The 21299-nt window shown below is 46.1% G+C and overlaps 1 protein-coding gene across 1 annotated transcript in view; it reads left to right on the forward strand.

Moving 5' to 3' along the window:
- SMG1 (SMG1 nonsense mediated mRNA decay associated PI3K related kinase) overlaps positions 1–21299 on the forward strand; it is a 1471505-nt gene that overhangs the window by 140583 nt on the left and 1309623 nt on the right. The window contains exon 4 of the mRNA XM_085628855.1: positions 19564–19700. Coding sequence (XP_085484981.1) covers positions 19564–19700 — 137 coding nt within the window. The remainder of the gene's footprint in view (positions 1–19563; positions 19701–21299) is intronic.

Here is a 21299-nt window from a genome sequence, read left to right on the forward strand (position 1 = left end):
TGTGTGTGTCTGTGTGTGTGTCTGTGTTACCATTTGCCCTTCAAAGTCGGCTTCCCCTTTGAATCTTGCCTTTTGGGCTCACACTCTGTTTAGCCCTCCTGCCAGGGAGAGGTGACACTCTCCAACGGCAGGCCTTTTGTGTTGCTTCCTGAGAGTCCTTAATACTCCTCTCCAACACCGCCCCGCTCCCCATACACACAAGAAGATAGGAGGCAGTGTGTCATGGCAAGTAACGGTAAATGGTCGGTGGAAAAGAGTGGCAACTTTCTAAAGTTCTCTTGGGACTGATGGGCCCTCCTTTTGAACCACATCACTCTTGTCCACCTACATCTTGTCCTGCAAAGTGTCCTTCCTTGTAGCCATGATCTCTCTCAGAAAGTCCGTGAAATACACATTTGATAGAGCTGTCTAGCCACAGATTACTTACCTTAGAATTCTCCCCAGGCACAAAACGGAATCCAGAATTTTTTTCAGCAGAACCCCTGCGCATCGGTAGAGGGAGTCATGCGTGTGTGTACTGACCTAGTCCACATATGCGATATCACTGGAGTCCATAAAAGCCCTTCCCCGACATGCTGACGTCAGTTTCTTCTTTTCCGCGCTTATAATATGGATCCAGAGAAGCAGTTACCTTAGGCTGTTTTTTGGCCTACTTCAACGTTTTCTTTGAAACAGTGTGCTTTTTCTGTGCCTTGTGGACGGCATATGTCATCCAAGGACCCTCACTCCTTTTGTATGTCGAGCTTGGGAGAGCATCTTGACTCCGAGGAGTGTGACTCCTGTTGTCTACTTTGACTGAAGGCGCTGTGGGAACGTCGGATGAAGCTCCTGTTGGTACGGCTCTCGGTCACTGCATGGTGCATTTGCGGGCTCAGTCAAGGAGCTGTTTCTGTGGACGTCCCTTTCTATTGTCATTCCACAGAAAGTCTCGATGCAGGAGGTCGAAGTCGCAGCAGCCCCTGATTTCAACACGCAAAGGTTACAACTTTTACGCCTACTTCTGCTTCCCGGGTGAGGACTCCTTGCACTGATTCCCCCGCACCTCCCTATCTACCCTGGAGCCGGGGTGACTCTGACCCAGCTGTGAGCATATTATTGCTCTCTGCATGCCATCTTTGGGTCCTCACCTTCCCCTGGAGCGCCTTTGGGCCCCAAGGAGGTAAGAGATGCCTTGACTGTATCCACGCTGGTGGTTCCGCCCTTGTCTTCAGTTTGACCCTTGGGTTCGATGGTCGACTCAGTTTCTGCGCCGGTGCACAGCCCTTTAGGGTTCTCACCTCTGGCACCTGTATCCAATCAGCCGACTCTGATGACTGCGCCAATCGACACCATTCCACTTCCCTTGTCCGAGGTCGAGACATCGTCAACTCGGTGCTAGTCGACATGGTGTGGAGCAAATGGTGGCACCTATATCTGAGACACTTCTGCTTTTTGTGGAGCCCTCCAAAGTTTTTCCTTCTGAGGAACACTGTTTAGGAGATGATGGGGATGAGTCGTGGTTTCTATACCCTATATCTGACGCTGCTCAGCCTCCTTTGGATGATAGATGGCAACGGAACTGACTGAAGCTAGTGGATTAGAATGATCTTCAGCTTCTGGCCTTCTTTCGCCACCTTGTCTTGCTACAGACTGATATTCTAAGGCGAGTTGCTCTAATTCTGGATTTAACTCTGCCTTCTGTAGAAAAATCTACTGATCCCCTAATTGGCGTTCTCCATCAGGGCCTAAAAGGAGTGGAACTGGTGCTTCCCTATAGTGACTGTCCCTAGTGATCCGGCCTGTCTCCTCGGGCACCCTATTCCTCATAGTTTGGTGGTACAGGCTGCTTCGGCCGCGTATGATATCATCTCTCTTCCTCATGTTCCGTCAGAGATTCCAAGAGACAGGATACTTGCTGCAGGCATATCTTCTCCTTCACAAGTTCTGCTTTGAGTTCCGTTAATACATCTTGCTTTCTTCAACGCTTTTCCCATACATTGTGGGATTCCTTGACACATCTGTTGCCGTTGATTCCGGACGACACCCGGAGCCAGCTTACCCAGTTGATCCAAGAATGTCAACAGGCGGCTAACTTAATCATTCAATACGGGATGGATACCACTGAGTCGGTAGGTTGGGCCATGGCATCTTTGGAGGCACTACGTCGTCTTGTTTGCCTACGAATCCCCACTTTTTTGGAGGCTGTTCAGACCACTTTGCTTGACATACCTTTTCGATGGTGTAAGAAAGGGGCTCTGTATATACTGTACCAAAGTAAGGTTCAGTGTGTACAGAGTCCCCAGAGGTTTGGAATGGTTAAAGTTTGATATAACCTTACTCTCTAAAGTGGTAGCTTGGTCGAGCAGTAAGGCAGTATCAGAGGACAGTGTAAAGCATTTGTTGTACACTCAGTCAGCAAATGGTCTCACACACTCAAGAACTGAACTCTAGGCCAATAGTTTTGTATTAAAAAATATATAGTTTTATTTTAGAACCAACAATAGGTATCAAAATACTTTCTCAGAATAAGATGCTCTGGTTGAATACTTTCAAATAGCAATAGACTTTTAAATGCAATAGTTACAGTTGTTGCAATAGGCAACACAATTCAAACACAATTATAACATTGAGCTCAGTAGGAATTTTAAAGTAAATACAATTTCAATCACTTTCCTGTAAACAGTTGAAAGAAATAGTTTTTGTTACAAATATTCCTTAAAAATCGCCTGTGTATGTTTCAAAAATCGACAGAAGAATTTCTGGGAAAAACTAGGCAATGGAGGAAAATCAAGTTATCGGTAAATACAGTTGTAATGACTTTTCAGGGTCATTGTTTGGCACCAAGATCCAGCACTGGGATCTCTCCTGATAACAGGTGAGTAATTTCGTTTTCGTTGATCTGAAAATGTAGGTTATCGGCTTTCAGGTAAGTACTCGACTGGCAGAGTTAAGGTTCTGGGCATAGACTCCGGGGTCTCCGAGGGTCAGGTAAGTACAGTTGGTACACCCTCAGCGGCACAGGGGCAGCCAGGTGCAGAGAGAGTTAGGCCCAATTTTAGCATATGGCGGGCAGGGGCCCTTGGTTGGTGGCTGCTAGCAGGCAGGCCACGCAGCTGTGGGCGCTGGGCTCCTGGTCACTCACACAGGCCAAGTGGGGAAGTAAAATAGGATAGGTATTGCACTTCCAGGGTAACTCGGGCGGCTGGGTGCAGGGTGCTTTTGAGCCGCCGGGCGCTCAATGTATTTTAATGGAGAAGCTGCAAGATGAACAAAGGCTGCAAGCTTGGGGACGGAGATTCTTCAGGTCCGACCACCACTTCGAGAGGTAAGTTGGGAAGCTGTAGGCTAGGTAGACACCCAGGAGCTGGGCACAGGGGGCCGCAGGGCGCCGGGTGCAGGGGTTTCTTTTCACGTCAGGAAATCTTAACCTCTGCTGGTCACGGTTGGAGGGGTCCCTGGTTCTGAGGCTGCAGGCATCATCACGACCTTCGAGGAGGGTTTTTGGGTGCTGGATTCTTGGTCCCAGTCGCTGGGGGGGACGTCCTCGTGGTCTTTGTTCACTCAGGTACAGACCGGGCTCGGCAGGTGCAGTGTGTGCTGGATTTGCGGTTCCTGGCTGGCACCAGGGGTTGTTGCTTCTTTTTTAGCAGGAACACTGCTCGTGGGAGTCCCAGTCTTGGTAGATGAGCAAGGCTGTCAGGTCCTCCGGGGTTTTCGAGGTTGCTGACCACTGGAGACACCGGGATTTAGCAGGAGCAGGTTCGAGGGTCGACAGGCCTGTAGGGCTGTGGCCAAGTCAATTGGTGTTGTCCTCTTGCTAGCAGCTGCACGGCAGGTCTTCTTTCTTCTTGTTCATCTTTCTTGTTTCGGATTTCGGATCTGAGGAAGGAAGGTTCAGGGTGCCCCTAAATTCTAAATTTAGGGGCGTTACAGGTAGGTAAAGGGCAGGGGCCAATGGGTCCCTTCCCTGGGGTGGGCACACCCCCTATCCTGCCACTCTCTAGTGGGAGGGAGGCAGTAGCCTAGTCCTGATTGGGCAGGGCTCCCCATCTTCAAGATAGCGAGAGCCCGGAGATGTGCTTCACCTCACCTCCCCCACCTGAGGGGTGGGGTTGTCAGAGGCTGGCACACCCCCTTTCCTCACTTGGGCTTTCCTGCCAGAGTGGGGGTTGGAATCGGTGGGGACCAGTTGCTGAGTACAGCAAGTGGTCTGGGGAGGCTCACAAAGGCGGCATGCCTTTGAAGCTTCCCCCTGCCCATCCTGGGGGAGGAGACCTAGCACCTCGCCCAGGACCTGCATTGTTGCAGGCCCAGGAGAGCGGATGGCTCTCTACCCAGGGGTCCAGCAACATGTCTGCTGGGTGGCAGCCTCTCAGGCAGGACGCTGGTTGTTGGTTAGGTTCAGGGGGCATCTCTAAGATGCCCTCTGTCGTGCATCTTAAATTAAATCCCGCACTGGCATCAGTGTGGGTTTAATGTGCTGAGAAGTTTGATACGAATCTTCTCAGTCTTCAGTGTTGCCATCCTGGTGCTGTGGAGTTGTGTTGACGACCTCCCAGCACCATATACTCTTAAGGCAGCATTGCACTTAAAGTGCCCAGGAATGGAAATGGGTACTGTAGGGGTACAGGGCTCATGCACCTGTACCCTCACCACTGGCATAGTGCACCCAGCTAGAGGGGTGACTGAGGTATGCCAGGGCAGTGTGTTTGTAGGCATGGTACACAGTGTGCCATGTCTACTCTGTTTTGTTCTGCACCAAGACATGCACCAAGACACTCAGCCTGCAAAGGCAGTGTGTGTCAGGGTACAGAGCCTCTAAGGTTGGCACAATAAGTGCTGCAGCCCTTAGGGGCCTTCTCTGTTCACAGTGCCCTGGGTACCTATGGTACCATTTACCAGGGGCTGACATGTGGCCAGAGATGCCAATTGGGTTTAGGCTTCAATTCAATTTTAGGGAAGGAACACAGGCCCTGGGCACCTGATTGGCAGGCGCCCAGGGCACACTCAAAGTACATCAGCAATTCAGCAAAAAGTGGGGGTATACCATGCAAGAAAGATGGCGCTTTCTCACAGATGGCACCCACCTTTTCGGTGCTCATGCGGACTCTGCTTAGTGGCGTGGGTGGAACAGAAACGTAGCTCTGCTCTGGCTCCTGTCTGTCTCCCTGAATCCACCCATTTCAGTTTGTTTGGGGAGTATTGGTCCTGGATTTCTTTCTTGATTGAGTATTCCATGGCGGTGTCCATGGTTGTCTACCCCACCTACTGGTGACACCTGGTGTGGTGTTCCTGCTTCCTGCAGGTATTATTCCTATTCATCACTGTCAATTACAGGTTATGGTTCTGTTATGGCCCTACATTGATTTAACACCTGTTGCATAGATGTTCTGTTTCTTTGACTTTGTTTTTCTGTATCATTCTTTTCTCGCATAGAATACTTACCTCTGTTACATGCTCTTTAGAGCACTTCTGTATGCTATATGTGCTACTGATGAGATCCACTTATAGCCTTGAGTTTACGAGCACTGACTTGCATTCTAACCGCTGGAAAATTTTACCCTGGCACTTTACATTGACAAATAATTTTTGGTATCCCTTGTAGGGACCTTTCACTTTTCTCCTCCTGAGGGGGGTTTCTATATACCTTGTTCAATGAGACCTCCTTCTCGTGAATCTCTAGTTTCTCCTTGATCTTACAGGAAGCACCCTGTATGCTACCCTTCTTGTGTAATTCTGTTTCGCCAAGGGTTCTAAATTTCCTCCAAAGCAGTGGGACACGTGCCACAGTCTTTACTATAATGTCCACATTAATGGCCATTTCCTGCGAGAGCATTCTTTTGTCTGTCCTTCATTTCTTTAGCGAGCTTCTCAGCAGGGTGCACTTTTAATTGGCTACTCTGGTGCACGGGTTTCATTCACTTGTGATTTGACAAAAAGATATATATAGATAGATATATATATATATATATATATATATATATATATATATATATATATATATATATATATTCTTCCTCAGTCCTGCTGATAGTTTTGTTTGTGGTTTCCTCCACATGCTTTATCTGTGTGGTAGTACTTAAGTGCTGACTTTTTTTCTATCACTGGTCTTGTTGTCCTTGCTCTTACTTTTCCTGTCAGGACATCATTCATACTCACTTATTGCCAACGGGCAAGTCTTTTTCCCTTATTGCCACGAACACCGCCTTTTTTGGAGTTCATACAAATCCGTGGCATCAACATGTCAACATTTCTATCCTTAAAAAAACACTGTGGTCTCTTTTTTTTATTTTTGCTAAACTAATTTTATTGGATTTTTGGCCAAAGAACTTGGCAGTATTAAAAACATTCAAATCCAGCACTTCAATAGTACATTCTGAAATAGCATATCATGACCAATTGCAAAGACTGGGTGCTTCTATGAAAATGCAGACCCTGCATGCGATACTCCATGACACCAAACAGTAGTCTAAGTACAGAAGTGACCCAGCCATTTCCTCCACACCTGCCCTTGTTCTGGTGGGCAACCCCGTGACTCAAAGACCACTTGCTCCTGTTGAGTGTACTTGTCCACCCCTCTCCTCCAATGTACGAGGGTTAGGACTTGACCACCTTGCGGCTATGTCGCACTTCGCTTTCAAGAGGGCCGTGCCTAGAAATACCTTTTATGCTTGTGCACCGCCAGTGCCCTCCATCACCCTGAGAATAATTAGAAGAGGGGAGAGAGGGACCACCCATTCCAAAACCTCAGAGGTCTCTAGTCACTGCAGACCAGAAGCGCTGTTTCTTTGTGCATGTCCAAACCATGTGATTGAAATCTGCAGGGCCAACCTCACAGCACGGGCAAGTAGAGTGGGGGGGGGGGGGGGGATGCCAGCTTGGTGAAGGCGGTTTGGGTGTGGGGGTATGCAGAATACATGTAATATGTCTGGAGGAGTCTGGGCACACCGGGAGGCCATCAGAGCATCACACCCCTCTTACTTGTAGTCTTTCCCTTTTGTGCATATAGGTTTAAGTGTATTGTATTTTTCTCTTGTTTGTGTTTTCGGAATGATGGCTTTTCGTCCTCTGTGGTCTTGTTGGTCCAAACGCGTTCACCCGACAGGATTTCATCAAGGATTGCCGTAGTGCTAATAAACTTAAAGGTAAAAAAGCTTTGTGACATTGCATCCTAACAGGTTGTGATGCATGCCTTTATGGCGCCACTTGGTGTGGGATTTGTGTGCCTACTGATGCCCTTGTGCTTTGTAAATCCACCAACCCATTTAATTACTTTAGTTCTTTAGTTTCCTTTTTGTGAAAAGGTCAATGTTCACATCCTAGCTCAGCAGCCAGGCATACCTTGTGACTGCAGCTAAATCATTTTTTGTTCCATTCCCGAGTTGCTCAACTGTAAATTATGAGCACACACTGAAATGCTGTTTGAAATACCAAACATTTTTTGCTGTACCCCCTTCCCAATCTTTATTTTTCCCTTGTCTCAATCTTCACGCGCATTCATTACTTTGTACTGGTTTCTTCCCACTGTTCTCATAGTCTTTCCTGTGGTTCTTTCCTCCCATTTCTCTCCTAACTCAGCTCATTTTGTTTCTAACGGCCCTTCTTCTTTCTTTCCAACTCTTCCCTCCACTCTTCTCGATTTCACGTCAGCAGTCTCTCCTTCCCCTTTTCACTTCCTCCCCATGTTGCTTTTCCTCTTCTTCCTCCTCTCTGGTAGACTTCTCCTTCTCTCCTTATTAAACTGTCTGTTGCTTTTTCCCCACGAGTCTTTCCTCTCCCTTTCGGACCAAAATTCTCACTCCTACCCCTGTTCTTTGTCTGTCCTCTGTTTCTGTTACTAGGCAGTGTAGCACAAAATCACTCCTGCTCCCACCCCTCCCCTACCCCCAGAACAAACCCCCTTCAAACCAGCCCTCTGCTTTACTTCCTGCTGTTTCTTTGTTTGAGTTGGCACCTACACGTAATATCTATCACACCACCGAGAAACTTCCGGCTCCCACAAAAATATAGCTAGGTTTTCACAGACCCTTACCTTTGGCATTCATCCCCTTCCTTACGGCTTCAGGGCTCGTCTGGGCAAGACCTGTGTTTGCATCTGTCACAAAGTGACCCGCCCGCATTGATGTCAGTGAGAACTGCCAACAAACACGTTTTTTTTGTTTTTGGAAGGTCTCGGCCATCTCTAATTGCTACTGGGCAACTCTTTTTTTTTTTTCTTCAATGAGTTTTCAAGCGTATTTGTTTTTATTTACCACTCCAATTCTGGCCTCTGCATCTTAGGATGGTAAATTAAACGTTAAAGAATGAGGAAAAAAAGACCAGCGCATAAACATGCATACGTGGGCCTGCTTGGTTATGCATGGAAAACTAAATGTCGTCATACTGCAGTGGCCTGTTTTCCTTTTAGCCATTGCTGTTCCGCATTTGTTAACAAGCATTTTTTTTTTGCCAATACAAAACAGCAGCAGCATAACTTATTAGCAAAGCAAAAAGGTTAGGTGAAGCAAGGCGAGACCTGTTTGCTTTGCCAATGCTTGTTTCTATATGCTCTGTGCTCCATTTCCAAATTTTGCCCTAAGTGTGGAGAAAAACAATCTAACGGCGGAGCTGATGCGCATGCACACTATCACTAATAGGTGGAGTCACGATGTCCTGTGGCTCGAAGACTTATAAGCAAAGCTAGTTGTACGGAATGCTTGCACTAATCTCAACCACTGGCAATTACTCTGGGGCATCTCAATCCACTCTTTGTTGCCCACCATGCCACCTCAGTTTGGTTCCAGCCATATGCAAATCAGTATTGACCCTGCTCCAATGGTAACAGTCCAGCCTGAACTGCCAGTCCAGGTCCTCTCTGAACCAGAACACCAGCAACCGAGGACCGGACTTTTGGGGGTAAGCAACCACCATATTGGTGCTTTCAGTTGGATACAAGAAAACATGTGCATACAAAAGACGGGCACATGCAGATACACAATTACCAGTCAAACCTACTAATGCCAAACATAAGACACATACCAGACAAGTCCTTGTGTGCGCACACTTCACACTTTTAAGAGGCATTTCAAGTTCACTCTGGAGATTTTATTTATTTATAAAGTTTTATATAGCGCGAACGTGACCCAAGCGGGTATCGGAGCTCTTCACATAATGAGGTAACAACAATTCGACAGGGCAGGATAAACGGGTAACGAGTACTGCAGTAACAGAAAAACACAAAAATACAATAAAGGAGCAGACGTGTCTGGAGGGGGTCTCAGTGCATTGTTTTCGGGGGGAGTAGTTACAATACAGGTTGAGATCGTATGCATAAAAAGGACGTTGAGGGATTCAATCTGATTTCCAGAGGCAGAGCGTTCCATATTCTCGGGGCGATACCGGAGAAGGCTCAGTTATAGGTTTTCTTTCTTTTAAATTTTTGTAGTTTCAGCAATAAAGTGTTTGAGCTCCTCAAAGATCTGCAACCACCAGAGAGTTCCAGATTCCGGGCGAGGTACGGAGGAGTGTTAAGGTGAAGGGCTTTGTGCGCCATGCAAGCAATTTTAAGATGAATCCTAGCCTCGATAGGAAGCCAGTTTAGAGATTTCAAATCAGGCATGATGTGGCTATTTCTTTTGGATCCTGTGATGAGCCTAGCCGCCGAGTTCAGAGAGGCCAACTTATAGATCGGGAGCCCACAGAGTTGAGCTCCCATACTCCAATCTGGAGATGACTAGTGCTTGAACAGCAGACTTAAAGTCTTCCGGAGGAAGGGTTTTAACTTTCTTAGTATGGTCATTTGGAAGTTCGCTCCTTTAGTGGCAGCGCTGATGTGTTCCTGCATGCTCAGGGCCTTATCAAGTATTACTCCGAGAGCTTTGGTAGAGTCAATGATGTGCGGAACACAGTTGAGAGCCGTAAGATGCTTCATGTATTCAGTGATAGTAGAGGTCTGTTTGGGAGGGGAGATGAGGAGGAATTCCGTTTTGATGGAGTTTAATATTAGATGATTGGAAGTCAACCAGTGTTGGGTTTTGAGTAGGGTTGAATTGAGTGAATTGATGTCTCCGGGGGAGGAGATTTTCAGGTACAATTGGGTATCGTCCGCGTACATGTGATACAGTATATTGGATGATTTGAGCATTTGCGTTAAGGGCTCCATGAACAAGTTGAAGAGTGTTGGTGAGAGCGAGGACCCTTGAGGGACCCCCACAGTGATTGGAGAAGAGTTGGAGAGGGAGTGATTGACTTTAATTCTTTTCGATCTGTTATGAAGAAATGAGGCAAACCAGTTCAGAACTGATCCTGAGAGACCCATCCTCTGTTCCAGTATATCCAAGAGGTTGTCCTGTTTGACCGTATCAAAAGCTGACGAGAGGTCAAGGAGGATTAGAAGAAAAGCTTCGTTCCGATCCAGCATTTTTAGAGCGTCATCCATGAAGTGGGTAATGGCCGGTTCGGTGCTATGACCCTGGCGAAAGCCTGATTGGAATTGATCAAGAAGCTGGAATTGATTAATATGGCTACAAAGTTGGATATGGACACATTTCTCTAGCAGCTTCGCAAGCGTAGGAATGGTAGTGATTGGGCGGAAGTTATTAAGGTCGTCTTGCTCAGCAGAGGGTGTTTAGTCTCGCGCCTAGCGTTGCACTGCATAGCAGTGCTCGCGCAGCACGAGGCCTCCTGTACGGGGTTTAGAAAGCTACCCATACGCTCGCGCGTGCTTTAAAATGTTTTTTTTTTTTAAAAAGGCACCCGATTGGGCAAAGGCGGGACAATGTCCTGCCTTTGAAACACCCATTCCCGACGGTAGCCAGCACGCGCAGCAGCGCGCGTACGCCTAGCTGCCGCGCTCCCTCCCCCACTCCTCTGTGGTGCGCGCACACCACTAGTTAACGTAAGGGACGAACTTCTCACGGATACAATGCTGCGCAGATCCAGTGCCTAAACACGCCTCCGTTGTCACACAAGCAGTACAGGAGGTTGTTTTTGTTCAATACTCTGCCAAGTAGGATGAGTACACAATGAGCGGGCAAAATGTCTGCGGTATGCAAACGAGTACACTGGAATCAGCCAGTAGTTCTGTTTAGCAGTAGGCTGATAAAATGTTATTTTGGCATCCATTTAGTCTTTTCTGGGGTTTTTTAATCGGCTCTTCTAGATTAAAAACTTTGAGTGCGCACTGGAACAAGGAAAGACAGCAGATCCAGTCATGTTAAACTTAGTTGGCACAGATGTCAACTTCGTGACAGAGACCAAGGACGAACGGCTCCCGGTTTCCTGTTCCCACAAACCTGCACACTGATGAGCGAAGAAGGTGCCACCCGCGATCAGTCAATATTTTATGTACTCTTTATTTGGTCTGCTTGTTTTTTGTCAGTTTCAGGCTTTCCTGTCGAGGGTTTAATTAGGGTGAGTAAAATGTAGCGTAACACCGCCCATGAGACCACTGCTTGGAAGCTCAAATCCACCAAAGATTAATCCACTGTAACGCCAATGGAAGACTGTTCTTTTGTATCTTGTTATTAATAGGTACGTACGTGTGTGCAGTGTCTGGCAAAGCTCTGTGAGTCTGAAGAGGACATCTCGTGGGGGGGGGTTGATGTCTCAAGAGTCTTCTGGATTTATTTAAGGCACCTCAGACATGCTTGAACAGTGTCAGTCAGGCAGTCAGTCAAAAGTTAGCTTTATCCGGTCAAAAATTTTAAAACCCTCAAAGCATACACAGTAAAGTTCCTTTCACAATTAATCACATTACTGTATCATAATTAACACAACTAAATATATTACAATATAAAAAGTGCTATACAATTGATGAGTACAAAAACACAATAAAAAGTATGTCACCAATGGAAAATTAATTCTTTTTTATAAAAATTTCAGAAATCATTGCATCAAATTGTCATTACAATAAAACTTTCTGTTACACTGCGGACATGAAGAGGCTGAGGGGGGTGATTTAGGGTAGCAGCATTTTCTTACGACATCTCACAGCCTCTATAATGTAACTCGCCACCCCGAAACATATTGCAGAAGACCCAAGCATTTGTAAATAAACCAGAGCTGGTCTGACCTGTTCAAAATTACAACATCTTAGCATTGGCAGGATAAATTTATTTCGCTGCAGTACATAGAACTCGCAGAAAAAGATCATATGCAGGACATTTTGCTCTGATTTGTTGTCACACGGACAAGGCCCTAGAGTCCCACTTTTGGCATACCCCCGGGGGAAAGATAGCAACCATGGGAGCATGCCGTGTTTGAACCTTTGCAGAACAAACAAATGGAAAGGCTTATTTATGTATGTTAAGTACGGCTGAATCTCTCTCCCTGTGCTTAACATAACAAAGTTTCTAACCAATGGTTTTGCCAATTCCTCTTCTTCTCTTAGGACCATCAGCCTGTTTAAGTACTGAGATTTTACTGCCTTAATCGCGATTTTACTTAAGGCCCTAGGGTTTGTAAACAAATCAAGGCTACCCATTGACTCCATTTGGGTTTTAATATAATGGATCCATGGTATAGCCATGGCCTTGTCCAAGGACAGACAGTCCTGAATAATTAGTTGATTTAGATTCGGAGCTTGCTGTGACCAGATTCTAAGCCATCCTAATATCGGAGCCACAGCAATCTGGTCAGAAATATAACCAGCGCCCAAGTCTTCATGTATGTTAAAAGATGCTGCAGATTGAGGGAGCGATAGGACTTTTGTAAAAGAAGAAATGTTCTGCCATTTGGATCTCGCTAGATTTAGTATAGCCCCACACCTCACTCCCATACAACACCATGTGCAAACATTTAGCGTTATAGATTTTCATGATGGCCAGTAATGGCTTACAACCTAAACGTTTAGCAAAGCCCTACAGGGCCCCTGTGGCCCTCACTAATGTGTTGTTTTTTCAATGAGCGTTGCATTACCCACGATCTTCTATCGTCAAAGACCATACCCAAGTATGGGAAGGCAGGTATTTTACTTAGCTCCTGCCCTTTACAGACAAACGATGCCCTTTTCGCCCGTCTGCTGCCTAACGTCATAGCGTGTGATTTTTTAAAAATTAGTTTTCAAATCCAAAGAGTCCATAAAACTAATAAAACAATCTAAAAGTGATTGTAAACCTTGAACAGTGAATAAAACTTCAGGTATGCTACCTGCATCATCCAGGATGGCAATGCTATGTCAGAAAATGATTTGTAAACTAATTCAGGAGGCTTCAGTTGCCTTTGCAAATATGCGTCTATACATTTCAGCTAAATAAAGGTAGGTCATCGTAGTCCTTCCTTGATTTTGATAAACCATTCAGATGTTTCTTGCAAAATTGAGTAGAGGTGGCAATGTTTCCGAAGCGGCAGCATTAAGTAAAGCAATCCAAGGTTCTTTATAATTAACACGAACTGAATTGATTTAGTGAATAAATGTGTTTGCAATATTTAAGAAAAGAAATCAGCTGTATTTAAAGGCTGAAACGTGTTTACTGCATGAATTTAACCAGTGTTAAAATAGCACCAAATTTAAGATCGACCTCGAGTCGGCGATTCGAGAACCCTAATGGGAGTAGGAACAGGGGTCACGACCCCAGCAGAGCTCAACATTTGTGAGAATGCAGCATGTATCGGGCATTCCACTTGGATACTGTGCCAGCGGCATCTGAAGAAAGCATGCATGGGAGCTGGAAGGATCACACATCGATACAAAACTGGATGGAAATGAAAATGACATACCTAAAATATTAAGACATTGGAAACAATAATGAAGCAAAAAAAAGAGAAGCTGTAAATCCCTTCCCGGTGCTTCTGGTAACCAGAGTATTGATGGATGATACCGCATTTACTGATGCCGATGTGAGGTGGTCATGGCAGAATGTGAACAGTCGGCACACTGCACGTACACACATGTACAGAACGACAGCTGCTGCTGTCACTACATGTCACAGAACAGGCTACCAATGTCCACAAACACATGCAGCACAAAGGGCCAGCCTACTGGTGCTGTCTGTATCAAGACTGGAAGTGGGTAGGATGGTGCAGTGTCAATAATTTCTTGTATGTATCAGTCAGTATACCCAATGATGGCCTGTGGATCATCCATCAACCTGTGCCCTGCAGCTTGTGATGCAGCAAAGCACAGCAGGGTCAGCCGAGCACCAGCATCCCCATCAGGAGCCCAGCAGCACCAGGTGCTGCAGAGCCCTCACTGCGGGTCCTGCATAAGGAAGAGAGCTGCAGTCCAGTGGAGGATTGCGATGTGCAGAGTGAGCAGCTCAGGCAGGAGGCGTTGAGAGAACAGGTGAGACGGCATGGTTTGGGTCCTGGGGGATGACCTGTGGTGTATGAAGCAAAGTGAGAGCGAGCAGTGGGTACATCATGTATGGGCATTCAAATAGCAAAATGACTATGAATTGCAACTTAGATCACATGAAACGTTTCTCCTGGTCCTGGTGTTACTTGATGCACTAGAGGAGAAGCTGTAAAACTGTCTAAACTCACTCACAAAGCCCCCAATTCCTCTAACAACATACAAATACAGTGTCCACTGACTTATTAATTTGATTATCTCATGCCTGGTTCACAGTCAGTGCATGTTCTTGCTCACTGCCCATTCTAGAACCGTCTGAGCCATGCTTAAGGTACCACGTACTGATCACAACAACCTTACCATATACAGACCCCCGTTTCGAATAACCACAAAATAATTTACCCAGGAAATATCCTCAATGGGGGAAACTAGAGTAACAAGCCACTACTAACATTGTAAACAAAGATGGCAGTAGTGGGAACATAGGATTATTATATCCTTCCAATCCCTAATACAGTTTTTAATCTTTACCACTCACTCCACCAATAAAGGGATAATTTGGGAGTAGATGAGGAGTTTTTATCCACAAAGTTACGCCCCTGCGTAACTGTCTTCATAAGAGCTCCCTAGACTAGGGCCTAGCCCACCCTGGTTATTCAAACTGATGGTCTAGGGTAATTCATATCTGTATGGCAAGCTCTGTTTTGAAAATCTATCACCCATAAGTGCAACTCTAGTGTTTGTGAGCTCTCGTTTTTCCAGCCAGCATATTAGTCTTGTCTGCCCTTATTCTTGCCTGATTTCCTATTTTGTGGCTCTCCAGCGCCACAAGGTCATACGAATGACAATAGGGCTATGCCAATACATTTGTCATTTTCAACACGAAGAGCTCTAGCTTTTATAAATGCTAGACCTATTGCATTGCAAATGCTTGTTTAAGAATGGGCGTAACCTGGCCAGCCTTTAGACAGTCAGGAATCACACTTTGCTGTAAGGAGGCATTTACAATCTTGATCCAGATTGGAACTAGGGACCTCTTCATTTCATTGAAGAAACTGGGTGGTAGCGGATCATTGAAGTGGTTGGAGGGTTTAAGTGTAGTAAGTACGTTACGTATAGAGATTTCATCAAAGGGTGTGAAAAGGCTCCAGGAAGCGCTATTTTTGGGAGTGTACCCTAGAACAGGGGGTGACTGGGGGGAGGGAGGGGAAGGGTCTGTCAGCTGGTTCATTGATGTTTGGAGATTAGTTTTAATCTTATCCATCTTTCCAAGGATGAAGTCAGAGAAATAATCAGTTTGGCTGTGTAAAGGAGGCCGTTGGCGAAAGAATGGGAAGATTGTAGTTTAATTCCAAATGCTTTTTTTGGCCTGTTTCTGGCTTTATCAAGTTGATTTCTGTAAGAAACTGGCGCTATATATACTGCACCAAAGTGAGGTACAGTGTGTATAGAGTCCAAGGGTCTCCAGAGATTTGGCAGAGGCTAAAGTTAGATAGAACCTTACTCTCCAAAGTGGTAGCTTGGTCGAGCAGTAAGGCAGTATCAGAGGACAGTGTTAAGGATTTGATGTACACACTCAGTCAGCAAATTAATTCAGTCACTCAAGAACTGAACTCTAGGCCAATTGTTTTGTAAACAAAATATATTGTTTTATTTCTAGAACCAAGCAAACCTGGTACAGGTAAGCATAAAAATACTTTTCAGTAGTAAATTACTTGTATTAACACAGTTCAAAATTGCAGTGTAACTTGTACTGGTTTTGGTTGCAGTTTTAAGTAAGCAGTTTGCAACACATTGCAGGTTTAATACATTCAAATGAACGGGCTTTTTAAGTAAAATGCAGTTAATTACTTTTCAGATTACTTTTACTAACACAGGGTTGGATCCTAGATTCAGCCCTGGGACATTTCCTGAAAACAGGTGAGTAAATGCGTTTTAGTTGGAGGTACGATTTTTAAAGAATATTAGTGCATTTCAAAAGTTGACACTTAAAAACTTTTTCACATAGAATCACCAATGTTATCCTATAGGAGGAAATTCACTTAGCAGGTAAGTTTTATGTTAACCATACTTTTTCTTACTCGGTGCTGGATACCTAGATTCATCACTGGGACATTTCCTGAAAACAGTTGAGAAAATTTGTTTTGGTTATTCGGCTGAATTTTAAGGAATATTTGTATTACTCAAAAGTCGACACTTAAAAACTTTTTGGGAGAAAAAGTGTCAGTTTTTCTATGAGGAAAAAGAGGTTATCGGTTTCCGGGTAGGTAATCGGTCTTTTGAGTTAGGGTTCTGGGGTAAGACTCAGGGGTCTCCCAGGGTCAGTGATGCACAGTTTTGAGGTCGGGTGCCCTGTTGATTTCAGTGGAGATTCTCCTGGACAAAAACACTGCAGGCTCGGGGACGAGGATCTTCCAGGAGTGACCACCACTTCGAGGGGTAAGTTGGGATGTAGAGTGTTGGTTAGGCACCGCTGGGTTGGGCACACAAGGCCGTGGGGCGTCTCGTGCAGGGGCGCCTTGGGACGTTGAATCTTCTTACCCACTCTGGTAGGGGGGGGGGGGTCCTCTGGATTCGAGGCTGCAGACGTCATCCGGAGGCTTGAGGCAGGTCAGGGGTCCCTGGATCTCGGGTCAGGATCGCCGGGGGACCTCCTTGTGGTATTTGTCCGCTCGGGCCGGGTTCAGCGGGTGCAGAGTGTGCGGTATTCGAGGTTCCTGGCTGGCACCTGAAGCTGCAGTTCAAACACGTCCGGCATTCACAAGAGAAACAGCTTGGAAAGTGAAGGCAGGCAGGTCCTCTGGGGTTTTTGAGGTTGCTATCCGCTGGACACGCCGGGGTTTTGCAGGAGCAGGTTTGAGGGGAGACAGGCCGGTAGGGCTGGGGCCAAGTCAGTGGCGTCATCCTCTTGTTAGCTCTGCACGGCTTCTCGTCCTTCTCTTCTTTTTCTTGTGGTTGCTGGATCTGAGGAAGGAAGGTTCAGGGTGCCCCTAAATACTAAATTTAGGGGTGTTACAGGTAGGTAAAGGGCAGGGACCAATGGGTCCCTTCCCTCGGGTGGGTACACCCCCCTATTCTGCCATTCTCCAGGGGGGGGGGCAGGAGCCTGTCCCTGGTTGGCTGGGTCCCCCCCCACCCTCAAGATGGCGGGGACTCGAGGTTGTGCTTCTCCTCGCCTCCCCCATCTTAGTGGTGGAGTTGGCAGAGGTGGGCACACCTCTCTTCTCTTGTTTTTCCTGACGGTTCACCCGCCCAAAGTGGGGGGAAGAACCAGTGGGGACCAGTTGCTGAAAGCAACAAATGGTCTGGAGAGGCTCACAAAGGCAGCATGCCTTTGAAGCTTCTTCTTTGTGAACCCTGCCCATCCTGGGGGAGGAGGGTTGGCATCTCGTCCCAGGATATGCATTGTTTCAGGCCCCCAAGAGCAGCAGGCTCTCGACCCAGGGGTCCAGAAACATGTCTGGTGGTGGCAGCCTGCGCAGCCACTCAGTCCAGTCACTGGTAGTTGGTTATGTTTCAGGGGGCATCTCAAAGATGCCCTCTGTGGTGCATTTTACATCACATCCCACACTGGCATCAGTGTGGGTTTAATGTGCTGAGAAGTTTGATACCAAACTTCCCAGTCTTCAGTGTAGCCATTATGGTGCTGTGGAGTTCGTAATGACAACCTCCCAGCACCATGTACACTTAATGGCAGCACTGCACTTACAGGGCCCAGGAATGGACCTGGGTACTGTAGGGGTACAGGGCTCATCCACCTGTACCCTCACCACTGGCATAGGGCACCCAGCTAGAGGGGTGACTGATGTTCGCCAGGGCAGTGGTTTGTGGGCATGGCACACAGGGATGTGTGCCATGTCGACTCTTTGTTTTGTTCTGCAAAGTGTGTGTGGGTGTGTGTGTGGGTGTGTGTGTGTGTGGGTGTTGGTGTGTGTGTGTGTTGGTGTGTGTGTGTAGGTGTGTGTGTGGGTGGGTGTGTGTGTGGGTGTGTGTGTGGGTGTGTGTTAGTGTGTGTGGGTGTGTTGGTGTGTTGGTGTGTGTGGGTGTGTTAGTGTGTGTGGGTGTGTTAGTTAGTTAGTTAACAGGGCCTCTAAAGATGGCACAATAAGTGCTGCTGCCCTTTGGGGCCCTCTCTGGTCACAGTGCCCTGGGTACCTATGGTACCATTTACCAGGGCTGACATGTAGCCAGAGATGCCAATTGGGTTTAGGCTTCAATGCAGTTTTAGGGATGGAACACAGGCCCTGGGTACCTGATTGGCAGGAGCCCAGGTCACACTCAGTCAAAGCACATCAGCAATTCATCAAAAAGTGGGGGCATACCATGCAAGAAAGAGGGCACTTTCTCACAATTTCTAAAGAAGATCGCTTTAGCGCTCTTAATGTGTTTATTGTACGTGCTCCTCCTAGCTCTCAGGAGCACATGGTGTTCAAGAGACGGCGAGCGTCTCCAGGATCGTTCGGCTAGTCTTGGATTGCGTCTGTCTGTATTTAACCCCTCCCTGAACCAAGGTTTGGAGTCTTTGGTGGACCTTCTTTTTAGTTGCAAGGGGGCAATGGCATCCAGAATGCTCGATATGGAGTTGCTGCAGTGCTCAGTGAGTTAATTTGCTCTTATTATGTTTATTTTTGTTGACTGATTCCCTTAGTAGAACTAGGCTTCTAAGCAAACACTCATTAGTCCGGCCCTTTTATCAGGCAGTTATTTAATACCATGTCTGACTCTGACCCACCCTGATTAGGTAATGGGGGGGAAAGGAGCAGGCGGGACTTGCCTGAATACTACAAAGGTAAACCTTTGTGTTTCAATAACCCCTTAAAGTCCAGATGCCATCAATTCACAAAATGCTTGTTCTATTACTACTGCCTGAAGAGTGCAGTGGTGCCTGCCAACTTGGTATGTTCCGTTATCAGGACTCTTTTCTGCTTTCAAAATGGTTGACTTTGCAGAAACGTAGCATTTATTGATCAGAAGTCTTGCATTTGAATGCTTAACTAATCTAGCCATTGATGAAATGCACTTTCGTTTTTAACATTAAACAAAACATTTTTCTGTTGTAATTAGGGCCATTTAAAATCAACTGTTGGCATTGAAAGTGTTTGCATTGTGCAGGAGAATGAAATTCATACCATTTGTGCTTCCTGTATATTGGCATTTCCCAGAAAGCACTGGTGCACAGCCTAGTCAAATGTTATGGGGACGTAACTGAAGTATCATGAAATATGTTTCTGCAGTGCTCACAGGAAGTTTTGCCTTTTACAGAAGCATACAGCGTCATGTGCAAATTTGTGTATCCCCCCCCCCCCCCCCAGATCGATCATTGTCTTATTCTGACGAGTCTCGACTGTCCAACCTTCTTCGGAGGATTGCCCGGGAAGATGACAGAGATCGGAGACTGGCTACTGTAAAGCAACTGAAAGAGTTCATTCAGCAACCAGAAAACAAAATGGTAAACAACATTAAATATATTTATTTCTGTCTATCTGGTGTATTTAGAATGTTTTAAAAGTTATCATACACTCTGGTAGATGTATTGTTTGTTGTGGTATATAAGTGGTGCCTGCCTCTGGGGTTCTTGAAAGAAACCGGGCCAGAGTTTGTTAATTGTTTCTTCCAAGATAATCTGTCTTGCTATTTTAAAGTTAGGCAATGACTTTCTCTCCAAGTTCAAAATTGAGTTTGTAGTTCTGAGCTGCATTGCCCATGCCGCTGCTTAATTTATTCAGGTTATGGATATCATTGACTTGCATGTGAACTTGAGTCCTTAAAATGTGTTCAAATGAAAGGCAGCCAGTGTCTCTGGAAACAGGTGTTGAAAAAAATAAGATAGCATTGGGAATCCTATGGCAAACCTAAAACTTCCTGGCCTAGTGCTGTTTCAAATTATAATAATCCTTAATGATGTAAAAGGATTGTTCGAGCACAAATAAGGGAAATGATGCAGATCACTTCAGTCACCAAGGGGAGGCATCCAGAACTGACTCCATTTCTCCAATATCTGAGCAATGACCCGTGGGAATGATCAAGGTAGTGAAATGTGGTTAGACTGTGATCATTATTTAAAAATAAGAGCTTTTGATTGAACTGTTTTTTTATGGTTCTGTGTTACAAATACGTAAGCTGAAGTCAATGATTATCTCCTGTTTTTGCTGTAGGCTAAATAATTAAAAAGTTAATATTCCGGTGTTTAGTTCTAACTGCAGATTCTTCACCTTGTGAATTTTCCCAGGTGCTAGATGGAATCCGGAAACTTTTCAGCAGTTTGTCAGCAGGTGCCTGATTGCGACTCAGATATGTCTGCTCCTTATATGATGTCTGGGCCCCATATAAATGCCACGTCTGTGTGCTGACGTCAGTTCTGTTCTTTAAGCGCCTTCCGATGCAGATCCAGAGTGAACAGTGCTGTCTTTGACAGATATTTTTTCATCAGGAAAACCATCCAAATTCATCTACAGTATGCAGATATGGATTCTAAAATAATAGATTTCGAGCAGTTTTATGATGGTCACCAACAAATGTCAGTGTCGTCCACCGTCGACCTCTGCCTGTAGTGCCTCAGCATCTCACTCAAAATGGAAGTTGTGCTCTTGTTGAGCGAAAATGTATCGGAAAGCATTTTGAGACTGGGAAGCCAAGCTTGCCATAGCCAAACTCCAGAAGAAGTTGTGGAGTCGGTCTCAGATGAAATCTGGTGTGCAAATGTGTTCCCATTCCCAGGCCGCTCTCTAGACTGCGCTACTTTGAGGTCCAGGAGTTCTGGTGAGTCACGCAAGATGTCCAAACATGGCTCGCTGACGTCTCGCCACTGGCACCCCTTGGAGGCATGCAACAGCTGGGGTACCTCTCAGCCCTCGAGCCACTCTATGGGACGGGCTCCCAAAGTGGCTCCACTGGACCTCCTGCCTCAGTGGATAGCTGCAGCAGGCTAGATTCAACATCTGAAGGATGGCATTACCATAATGATTGGTATCCATATTAATCCAACTAGAGCTCCATGAGGATCCAAGGATTCAAGGTGTTATCCTGTCAAAGGCCCGTTGTGGGATAT

This window comes from Triturus cristatus, chromosome 10, assembly GCF_964204655.1.
Source record: "Triturus cristatus chromosome 10, aTriCri1.1, whole genome shotgun sequence".
NCBI lineage: Eukaryota > Metazoa > Chordata > Amphibia > Caudata > Salamandridae > Triturus > Triturus cristatus.